Genomic DNA, 11,511 nt, shown 5'->3' on the forward strand with positions numbered 1-11,511 from the left:
TGATCAAAACAATTTTTAAAGGAGATTGTATTTTAATTAAATGACTGGCATCGCCCTACTAGTAATTCTATACATAGGGACGAATCCTGAAGGATTTAGTGACTTGCAGTGCCTGCACAGCACGCAGGCTGTGGAACCCAGGCTGTGCAGCAGAGCGCTGCTCCTGCCTCCTCCTGCGGGGACCCGGAGCGGCCCTGCCCGGGGTGTTTGTCCCTGCGAGGAGCGGCGGTGCCTCTGGGCACCCGGACCCGCCGGAGCGGTGAGCAATGCTGCATTTGAGCGGGTTTGTTGCAGGGTTTCCCCCCGCGATGCCGAGCCCCCCTCCCTCCCCATCGTACCTGGCTCAGTGTTTTGGTTTGCGAAGCCAACGCGCCGTCCTGACCCGGCCGCGACCCCGACCTGCCCAGCCCGGGGTGGGAGGGGAGCCGGGAAGGGGTTTTAGAGGGCAGCGCGGGGCCGGAGCGCAGCGCAGTGCGGGGCCATGGACGAGGCGGACCCGGGCGAGCTGCGGGCGGCGGGCACCGACCGGAGCGAGGCGCAGAAGCCTCCCTACTCCTACGTGGCGCTCATCACCATGGCCATCCGCGACAGCCCCGAGCAGCGCCTGCCCCTGAGCGGCATCTACGCCTACATCGCGGAGCGCTTCCCCTACTACCGCGGGGGGCGGCGCGGCTGGATGAACAGCGTGCGCCACAACCTCAGCCTCAACCCCTGCTTCCAGCGCCTGCCCCGCAGCAGCGGCCGCGGCAGCGACTGGGTGCTGGATCCCTCCTTCCACGACATGTTCCCGGAGGGCGACTATCGCCGCCGCCGCCGCCTGCGCCGCCCGTCCGCCCCGCAGCCTCCGCCGCTCGCCCCGGCCCCGTCCCCGTCCCCGCCGCCCGCGGGGCGCGCTCCGCTCGCCGTGCCCTGGCCGCTGTCCCCGCCGCTGCCGCCGATGTCCCCGCCGCTGTCGTCGCTGCCGCCGATGTCCCCGCTGTCGCCGCTGCCGCCGCCGCTGTCGCCGCTGTCCCCGATGCCGCCGCTGTCGCCGCTGTCCCCGCTGCCGCCGCTGCCCCTGGTGCCCCCCGGCTGCCCGCAGGGGTCCTGGGCAGCGCTGGCGCTGCCCCGCGGGTGTCTGTACCCGGAGCTGCCCGGCTGGAGCCCGCCCGGCTTGCAGCGCTACCCCGCCTGGCCGGTGCCCGGCGCGCTGGATGCGACGGGGCTGATGCCCTGCGAGCTGGGCACCAGGGCGGCCCCCGCCTTCCAGTGAGCGCCGGGAGCTGCTGAGCCGCCCTGGCTCCCGGAGACGGGGCTGGAACCGGCCGGGAAACGCCGGGGAAGAGCGGCGTGGAAAGTGCCTGTTGGCGGCGACAGAGATGTGCCCCTTGTCTCGCTGCTCCGTGAGTTGTGCTTCTCCACTGCGGCACCGCTTTGGATTTGGAACGGCAGGGAAATTGTTGTCTGGACCTTCAGGCAGCGGCGGAATTCTCGTTTTGTTGTCTGGACCTCCAGGCAGCCTCAGAGGGAGCTGCAGAACCCGAGCAAGCGAGTCAAAGGACACGAGGGGGAGTCACCTACGTGCTACTCCTCGGTTCATTCAGGGAACTTACTTTTCCAAGTGTCCTTGATTTATTTTGAAGCTTTTCTTCCAAGGTTTATGGAAGAGCAATATAAGTATTGGTTTTGGGGTTTTTTTTTTGGTGGTGGGAAATACCTCAAACCAACAAACCCCAAAGATATTTGGATTAATACTGAAAATCTTGTGGGTTTGTATTTGAAGTGAATTTATATGGGATTTCTCATACAGGTTTTGTATTGTTGAAGGTTATATATGTTTTCATACGTTCATTGGTAACATGTTTCTTACGAATGATGCTGTAATTACTGTGTAACGACGTTTTCCCTTTGGATTTCAGAGGGCGTAGTTTTTATGCTTTTCTCTCAAAATAAGGGTTCGGAGACAAAATATGCTTCCAATAAGAAGCATGTTTAAGGGAGAGAAGAGTTCACATATTGTTATGTGAGGAGCAGCACTTACTGTATGTTATCCTAATAAATACTATTTTCTGAGAGTTGTGACTTCAAAAAGTACTTCTGTGATTCTGTGATTCTATGCTGAGACCCTGCAGCTCCTCGGGACGGAGCTGGTGCCTCCCGGAGGGTCTCCTGCCCCCGGAGCCGCCCAGGAGGGTCTCCTGCCCTCACAGCCCCCCGGGAGGGTCTCCTGCCCTCACAGCCACCCGAGAGGGTCTCCTGGCCCCGGAGCTGCCCTGAGGGTCTCCCGCCCTCACAGCCACCCGGGAGGGTCTCCTGTCCCCGGAGCCGCCCGGAGGGTCTCCTGCCCCCGGAGCCGCCCAGGAGGGTCTCCTGCCCGCACAGCCGCCCGGGAGGGTCTCCCGCCCTCACAGCCGCCCGGGAGGGTCTCCTGGCCCCGGAGCTGCCTTGAGGGTCTCCCGCCCTCACAGCCGCCCAGAAGGGTCTGCTGCCCTCACAGCCGTCCGGGAGTGTCTCCTGCCCCCGGAGCCGCCCAGGAGGGTCTGTTGCCCTCACAGCCACCCGGGAGGGTCTCCTGCCCCCCGACCCGCCCTCCCCTCAGCCCGGGGGTCCCTGGCAGGACTGGCACCCCAGTGTGCCTGCCCAGCGCTGCCCCGGGGTGAGGCTGCTGTGTCTCAGCCTTCCCGCAGGGATGGACCAGGGTAAGTGGTGCCCATTTCTTCCCCCCGTCGTGGCTGGTTTGGGCACTCGGTGCCCTCACGGTGGATGCGTGAGGGGAGCTCTGCTGTCCGGGGGGGCTCCGATGCAGAGGAAAAGCTGCTTCTGTGTTCCCCTTAGGTGAAGCTCAGCCCTGCCGGGATAATTCCTCTGGAAAAGAGCAGGGGCCATGGCTAATGTTGGTTTGGGGGCTGTGCTGGCCCTGGGCGGGCACACCGAGGGGTTCGTTGCCCCGCTGTGTTGTGTCTGTGTGCGGGACAGAAGCGACAGAAGCGCTGCAGGGCCTGGCCCAGGCAGGTGCGCAAACAAAAAACAAATCCATTCTCAGCTATTTGCGGCCTTTTAGAGCAACTAAAGCAGCACTTGGCTGTGTGTTGACTTTATTGTTGGGGGGTTGTGGCCTTTTTTCCCCCCTCTTGCTGTTACTTCTTGTTTTAACCTTTGGGTGACCTTCACCTCGGACCTCACAGACATGGTGAGCCCAGTGCAAACCATTGGCTACGTCTGGGCCAAAGTGTTCTAAACTAGTGAATTTAGGTCCTGGACACGAGATACACTCGAGATTTTTGAATATCAAGCATTTAGAAGTGTTTCCATTGGGACTTCTAGAGGTGCACTTAAATTTGGAAACAGCTAATTTATTGTTCATCCCTTGTCTTTGATGATTTAGGAGATGGAAGTGCTTTTGTCTATCTGAGAGCCTATAAATCCTGTCTTATCCTTCATCTGTGTCTGTGAATCAGCAAATACATGATCTTCCCAATTAGCTTTGACTTTTAAAAATGTTGGTCAGGGAGGTGCTCTCTGTGTTTGGAACTGGGGTGTTTTTGTTGGTTTTTGGGGGTTTGGTTGAGTCTTCAGGATTTCCTGGAGCAGTTCTAGTTTCTAACTTCTCTGTGTGTATTTAATTATAACTGTAGTTCATCAGCAAAACTGTGTGTAATGGTGTTCACAGCATTCAGGCCCAGGCATTTCTATCCAAAAAATGTTTACTGTCTAGAAAAGGAAATTGTGGTCAGTAGATAAGCCTGTGTTTTATTCAGCAGCTGCAGCAGAGACACTAGAAATGACATTTCAAGATTTATATAATTACTAACACATAGCAAGAGCTCTGTTCATATGTCAGGTTTCTGAAGAACAGGAAATAGATATGGATGGGGCTGAATCCTGCAAGATAATACTGTGTATTAGAAACTGCCTGAAATGCTGAATGCCTTCCAGGCAGTAGAGACTTTGAGAGAATACAATATATCAGTCAAAACAAAATTAGCAAAGTAGTCTCAAGTTTCCAGTTACAGCCTGTGTTATGTTTAATATTGTGAGTAAATGGGCACAGGATTTCTGTGCATTAAGGAGTGCTAATAATGTCGTCAAATTACACAAAGTAATTGTAGATGCAGGAATTTTACATTGGTCCAGCTCTTGATTTTTATCTCAAAAAACCATACGGGTGTGACAGGCTTTTGAGGACACAGGGAAGAGTCAAGAGCCTTTTCTTCTTCCTCCACTGGGTTCATGTGTCATGTTGGCCCTTCATTACTTGTAGCAGCCTGTTTAATTGGTAAAGAGTGATTTATTTGCCAGCACTTTATGGGTTCCAAAGCTTTCCCCTTTGCGATTGCCACTAGGTGGGGCGTGTGTGCCAGAATCCCAAAGTGAGGATCGGTGGTGGAGGCTAAAACGGGTTTTTAGTGAAATACCAGCACCTCCACCCCCTCTGGAAAACCAAACAATAAATACACATCGGAGCAATGTCGAAGAGAGCCTGTAAAAGTCTGCCCACGGAGGTGGGAGCGTTCGGGTGCCATTTCCACCTACAGTGGTCCCTCCCAGCAGTGTCTCCCACCACCTGCCCTTGCATAATTGTGCTCAAGGTGATGAGGTCTGAGCGCAGGTCCAGGCAGATGCAGATGAGCTCATGGTACTCCTTGTAAGAACAGTAGTAACCTCATGACTGAACTACTTCTAGGTCAAGTATCTGCATTGCAGACCACTTTGTAAGGAGCCTTGCTCTTCCTGCTCTTATGCTCCTTAATGCACCTGCTTTGTCCTTTTTTTCTGAGCAGGTGTGGATAATGAGCCACAGCCCCAGTAGCAAAGAACTCGGTCTCCCGTATGGATGTGCTGATGTGGATGCCACAGAAGAGTTAATCCTCTCTCAGCTGTCTGCCTTCTCCAGAGGCTCCTTCAATTGTCCGCAGGGATGGCCTCTCCCAAAGAGCGATTCAGAGCTTTCAGACAAAGGCCCTGCTCTGTATCACCACTTGTAGGAGCCTCTCTCTTCATTGTTTAAAAAGACAAAACCCCCTAAGAGCCTGGGAAGAGTGGCCACCTCTGCCGGCACAGGGAGGTGCTGGGAATCCCCCTGAGCCTCCCTCAGGCACCCTCAAACTGCCCCCAGGGCCTGCCTTGTCCCTGTGGCTGGGACGGAGCTGCAGGGGCTGGTTCCTGCTCTGCAGACTCTCCTGGCAGCTCCGGGGCAGGAGCCTCTCCGTGTGCTGCACCCCCAGGCTGTTTCTGGTAAGCTTCTCTCTGGGGTTTGGGACTGCATTTGGAAAACTTCAGCTCTGCTTATTTTTCTTCAACTTATAGCCTTAGGTCAACATTCTTATAGGTTTTATAAATAAACCTCAGCCCAGCACATCCCTTTGTGAGCAGTACAGAGGCTTTGGGTATCACTAAGGAAATGCAGCATTCCCCTTTCCCACCAGTAGATATCAGAATGTTTAATTCTTTTCCATTGTGTGGCCTCACATCTGTCTTCACTCCTTCCCCTTTGGTTTTAGCAATGAAAAGTGGTTTTATGTGTTGCTGACAGTAGAAAAGGACATTGTATCTGGCTGTGGTGCTGAGTTAGGAGGGATGTAGAAGACTTTTGGTTGACAAAACCCGAGCACAGTGTAGGGAGATGCTGATATTATAACATGTCAGTGCCTGTAACTGATCCAGAGCCGTCACTCACTGTGGGATGTGCCAGGTCATTCTGTGCCTTCGGTGTGTGACCTGTTGCCCACTGTGGCTCAGGCTGTGCACACTTATCCCTCCTGCACTCACTCCACGTGTGGAGTGCTGGTGGCCAGAAGCACCAGCCAAGCTGTGTTTGGTGTTTGGCTCTTCCCTGGCTTTCAGCATCACTGGAGTGCCAAAGACATTGCTCTTGGTCAACAGAGGCACAGAGATGAAGCTGGGAATGCTTTCTGTGGGAGTGTTTGTGTGTTTCTCAGCAGTTTGCTTGGCCTTTCTGTCCCCTACTCGAGTTTTTGCCCCCAACTGTTGTTTCCTCATCTCCACCCTTTCAATCTCTCAGCCTTATGTTGGAGACTGAGGAGATAACGGGTGTGGGCAATGAAGACTCCCTCAAAACAGAGAGCTTTGTGTCAGAGTTGCCGGGAGAGGGTGAGCTGGAAGAGCTGTGAGTGCAGAGAGCTGCAGACAAGGTGATCCATTGTCCTTCAACAGGCAGATGGGACTCGGAATCCTTGTTCTTTAAACAGGTTACATGGGCATGAAATGGTACAAAGAGCTGTTTGATTGCAGCAGACCATGGATAAAGCTCAAACAGTCTATGGAGTGGCCCTCAGTAGATCTTTGAAGCTGCAGATCTGAACTTTTGAAGATGAAGGAGTTACATATTTTCCTTGGAGCCTAAAATGGATGTAGAGCTGCCTGTGGAGCAGTGTCTGTTCAACCTGTTCCTTCTGCCCCATGGCCATGGGCCCCCCCCAGGCCAGCAGAGCCCAGTGAGATGTTTCCCTCCATGTGCTGGATTTCCCCTCCCTCCGTGGCTCTCCGGCCACACGACTCCGTAACCAGTTTCCCGTCAAGAGCGAGTAGAGCATTTCTCATCGAGAATGTGGGCTGTGGTGAGGGGGTGGGAAGGGAAGAGGGGGTGGGGTGAGTGCTGGGGGACTGGTGCTGGTGCAGTTTCGTGCCTCAATCTGTATTCTCTCTCTCTTTTCTGCATGGCTTCCTGTTTTTTCACACCACTGCTCTTAGAAACAACAAGCTGCAGGCAGAGAGGGGGACAGGGGTGGAGGTTGGTAGGCTGGGAGAAGCCTCTGGAAACACCTGCAGGAGGTCTGGGGGGCAGGCTCTGGAAAAGGCAGTGCAGGGCTGTGTGTTCCTCCAGGCATGATCCTGTCATTGTGTCCCACAGAAGTGGCTCTGAGGAGGTGATGCTGTGGAGGGGGGTGTGCTCCTCATAAATGCCCAGCTCAGTGCTGGACAGCAGAATTATCCACTAACTTCCCTCTTTGGCATTGTCTTCCCCAGCTGCTCCTGAATGGACAAAACTAGAATTTGTCCTGTACTTGGGAATCTTGTGACCATCAGTCAGAGGTGCTCAGTGCCAGAACAATGCTGAGCGTTGAACCCCAGTGCTGATTCCTGCAGGATCTGGGATCATGGCCCTTCCACCCCCCAAGCAATGTGGCTTTGCTCAGTGTGTGGCATGAGGAAGCATCTGGTTTGAATTTCAGCTGCCCTACCTTTCCCTGCCCCTGGGCAGTGGCAGCCTGTACCAGGGCTGGGCAACAGTGCTCAGAGAAGTTGCTCCCAAACTGAGAGCCAGGCAGCAATTTTTAACTGAAAATTACCAAGGAACTGAACATTCTCAAGAGCTCTGACTTCTGTTTTTCTGAGGCCTGGCAGCGTTCATAAAAAAGCCAAGAAGTTGCATTAGGAACTCTGCTGTGGGTGTAATTCCTGTATTTACTGCCATGTTTTCTCCCCTCTGTTTTGAGAGGGGGAAATGGTCCATTTGACCAACAGTAAAAGCAAAATGTGAAGAAAAGTACTTTAAATCTGTAATTCATCTTTGTAGGTGGATCACTGGAAGGGTTGGGGAGTTGCTCCACAATACAGAGCTGTGTCACTTGGGTGTCTGATCTGGGCTCTTGTTCAATGCCATGTGCTTTGGAAAGGCACCAGGAGCCCTGTGCTCTACTCAGTGTGATCCTTGCAGAATGGAAGATTATTTTTGACCTGAAATCACCATGTTGCTCCCTTGCCTGCCACTGAGCCAAAGATAAATTCTCTGGAAGCAACAATTTTTGGGGAACGGAGCTCCACGGCTACAGATCCTTCAGTTCAGGGCACGAGACAACTGGGTGTTCCTGAGGTGCTATTTTTGCTGGTGACATCAGAGCTTTGGTTTGCTGGCACGTTGCTAAGTGACTTCAAAAGCTGCTCCTCTGGCTGAGAGTTGCTGAGTCCAGAGGAAGGTAAAGGGAGGCGCAGGTTGTGCTGGCGCTGCTCCCTCTCCCCGGGAGCCTGGTGGGCAGCCAAGGGAGCGCAGCTGCTGGAGCAGCTCCCGGCTCGCCAGGCAGGGCTGGAGGAAGGGAATGAAAAATGGGAAAGATTGCATCAATTATTGAGCCTTGTAAAAACAATTAGCAAGACAACAGCAGGCAAATGGGCCGGGAGGAGAAGAAGAAACAGCTGCCAAAGCAGGGGAAGACAGGACCTCACTGGGGGTGAGAAGGGAGGGGAATTGGGTGAGATGCCCCTTCAATCAGAGGCTGGGGAGAGATGAAAATCAGTGTATGAGCTTTGCAGGCCCACCAGAGCAGGGCAGGGAGAGAGGGGGCATCCTCTCATTCAAACTGCTTCCACCAAAGGCTCCTGCAGATTAAGTGCCATTTTTGTGGCTTTTTCATAGTTCCAGTGGTACCAGATCTGAGCAGGGACACAGGAGAGGCCAGCACAGCTTGTGCAAGTGTTTCTGGAGAAGGGCTGTCTGGCTTTTCCATCTCTGAGTTGGCACCAGGGCTGTAAAGGAATTGGACAGAGTGCTGGTTAATCCAGGTCCTCAAGTGACAGGAGGAGGTTTCCATTAGGGTTCCTTTCTCTTCATTCTACAGCTCCTTCCAGGGCCAGCAGCAGGCACATGAATGATTTTTGCAGTGTAATGCTGTGGTCTCTGATCCGTGGGCAGAGCTGTCTGCTGTGCTCCAAGGATGGAGTTAATAAGATTTAACAGCAAGTCTCTGCTGTGTGCTGGATGTCCCTTGCTCACTGGTGATTTCATGGTGACACTCATTCATGTCTCCCAGATTAATTCCTAGGGTTGTTATCCTCCTGCTTTGGTTCCCACGACAAATCTTCCAGGGACCTCTGCTTAGAATTCAGCAGGTGCTCCCTCCTTGCTCTGCAAGCTCTTGCAGAGATATTTTCCTGTATTACCTCAGCAGATTTTTTGGGGTTTTGTAAACCTGTGATGCACACAGAGAGCATAAAACTACAACTGTCTTGTATGTTAAAGGAAACAGCCTGTCACTTGGCTGTTCTCAGTCCTCCCACCACAATTTTGTTCTTCAGTTAAGGCAACCAGCCAAAAAAGGGGAGGAAAAAGCAGTGCTGGGAGAAGCCCCTTTCCACAGAGCACTCTCAGTCTGCAGAGCTGCTCCTTCCCTTGGGGAGAGCCAACTGCACAGATGTAGTGAGGGGTGATTCACTCAGCCATGATAAGATCTAACAGGTTCTCTTAATTGAGGTAAATAAACAAGTATCGGCACAAGTTCAATACTGGAGCTCGGTTGCCACTCTGTAATGGAAAGTTTCAGGGAAACTTTGGGGGAATTTGCACACGGGCAATCAGAGCTGCTGACTCCTCGTGGAGAGACACAAAAACATTGTATTCTGAATCAGTTATGCTGCTGGCTGGGGGCACTTTTATGGCCTCTTCCTCTCCTTTTTGTGCCATAAGAGAAGCAGTGAGACTGGTTTTAATTTCCTGCTGTAAGGCTGACCCCAAGGGAAGAAGGGGGGAAGTTCTGCTGGACAACTCACCCTCAGTGTCTTCTCTGGCCACAGTCCCTGGACCCAGAAGATGGAGCTCTGCTTACAGGGCTCATTCAGCCTTTGGTAACTCACATGTGGACAGGACCTGTGTTTGCCTGTGCCAACCTGCAGCTGCAAGATCCCCAAAGTCCAGCCAAGGGAGCAGGCACAGCCATCTGTCCCTGAGCTGCAAACACGGAGCACCAAGAAGGTGATCACAAATGAATCAGGGTTGGGTTGTCCCAGATCTGGTCACTGCTCTCTGGAGTGGTGAAGGGCACTCGAGGCACTTTGCTCTGTCAGCTCTTCCCTGCAAGTGTGCTGGGTGTTCTCATCTTTGCTTTTTTGCAGCTTAGCAGGATTTCATGTGCTATTTTTTGCCATTTGTAAGCTGAGTAGACATTTGGCTGCCTCCCCTCCTTTGGTCAGCTGGAACCCCATGAAAGAGGGTCAGGAAGAGGAGAAGGGAAAAAAGCTCTGATGCTGTGGATTGAGCAATTCCCAGTGCCTGGGATAGATCTGTTCTCACCAGACATGCTGGGGGGGTCCATCATCAGAGCTAAGGAAGGCAGAGGCTCAGTAAAGGAAGGAGCCCCAGGGACGAGGCCTCAGCCATCCTGGCAGATGAGATCACTTGTCTGTGTTGTATTTTGCCAAGAGCAGGGATACACATTTCAGATCTCTGTCAGCTTCTGCTGGTTCTGATTCAGCAGTAAAAAGGAAAAAAATGGGGTAAGGGTTTTGAGGGGTTTGGTTGGGTTGGGGTTTGCCATTTGCTAATCTGAGGGAGCTGCTCCAGTGTAAAATTTGCCCTGTGGATATTCCTGTGACCACAGGGCCAAACCCTCTGGTGTTTCAGGGACAGACAGGAGTGCTGGTGTCCTGAGACCTCCCAGCAGAGGGGACACACAGCTGGTGTCCTGAGACCTCCCAGCAGAGGGGACACACAGCTGGTGTCCTGAGACCTCCCAGCAGAGGTGGACACACAGCTGGTGTCCTGAGACCTCCCAGCAGAGGGGACACACAGTGAGCACAGCAATCAATACGGCTCTGAAGGAAGAGAGAAATGGTAAATAAATAAATAATGTGATAGGGCAGGGATTGGGCTGTGAGTGGGTGCTGTAAGGGCAGGGCAGTAAAAGCCCCATGTGGAGCTCTGTGCTTTGAGGGGACACTCTCTGGCTCCAGGGTGGGAGCCAAGAGACAAGTGTGACAGGCTGGGAAGTGGCACAGAAGGGGAAATGCTTCTGGGAAAGGAGAAGTCTGGGGAGGAGGACGGAGGTATTTATAGTGGCCAAAGGCTTGAGAATTGCCTCTGCTTTTGCCACCAAAGCAATCACGTGTCTACTCAGAGGGTCTGTCTTTGCTGGGGGCTTTTGAGGGTGGGGAGGAATGTCTTTAAAGATCCCTTTTCTCTGCAAACTTTTCTTCAGAGGGTTGAGTGAGTATCTTGTCTCCTCAGAGGGCCCAAAGGACGGATGAGTGGGTGGGTGCTGTGTGGTCATTTCATGCCTGTGGAGCTGGGGCTTGTGGAAAGCAGAGATTTCACCACATTTTTCCATTAAATTTCCAAGACTAATTTACTAATTCGCTAATTCTGAAGGCATCACCTTGCCAAAGTTGTGCTCAGTCCATCTCCTTTCTGACAGTGGTGTGCACCTGCTTTCATCCTGGCAGTGTCCAAGCATCCCTCCCCTTGCTGCCTGCAAGCTCTGACCCCGTGTGTCTCTCACTGTCCCCTCCTTACCCCTGTCATTTGGTCAATTGATCCAGCACACTTTGCTCTCTGTCTCTGCCCATGGCCTTTAGAAGGAGAGCAAATTGAAAATCTGGCTCCTGAGTGCAGCTGATTTACACCAGTCACTCACAACACTGAACAGAAAGTGGGTAGGAGGAAGGAAATGAGAGGTTGAGTTTTTTCCTGTTGCAGGTAGCAAGGAAATAGAGTAGGAAATTCAATGCAAAGTTGCCACCTCACTGAGCCCCACAGGCTGCAGGTGCTTTATGGCTGCTCTTGTTTGATGGGTTATTCCTCTT

General features: G+C 53.1%; 1 protein-coding gene across 1 annotated transcript; it reads left to right on the forward strand.

The window, feature by feature from the left end:
* Nucleotides 1-481: 481 nt before the first annotated feature.
* Nucleotides 482-1,252, forward strand: LOC139682062 (forkhead box protein D3-like). Its single transcript, XM_071576021.1, has 2 exons — nucleotides 482-816; nucleotides 1,033-1,252. The coding sequence occupies exons 1-2, from the start codon at nucleotides 482-484 to the stop codon at nucleotides 1,250-1,252; spliced, it is 555 nt and encodes a 184-aa protein (XP_071432122.1).
* Nucleotides 1,253-11,511: the final 10,259 nt, after the last annotated feature.

Source organism: Pithys albifrons, chromosome 22 (assembly GCF_047495875.1).
Source record: "Pithys albifrons albifrons isolate INPA30051 chromosome 22, PitAlb_v1, whole genome shotgun sequence".
NCBI classification, from domain to species: domain Eukaryota; kingdom Metazoa; phylum Chordata; class Aves; order Passeriformes; family Thamnophilidae; genus Pithys; species Pithys albifrons.

What these genes read in the sequence shown, in the direction of transcription:
- LOC139682062 (XM_071576021.1), top strand. Translation starts at nt 482, where the DNA reads ATGGACGAGGCGGACCCGGGCGAGCTGCGGGCGGCGGGCACCGACCGG. An exon ending in GACTATCGCCGCCGCCGCCG is followed by an intron (nt 817 to 1,032) that starts CCTGCGCCGCCC and finishes GCCGCTGTCGCC; the next exon opens with GCTGTCCCCGCTGCCGCCGC.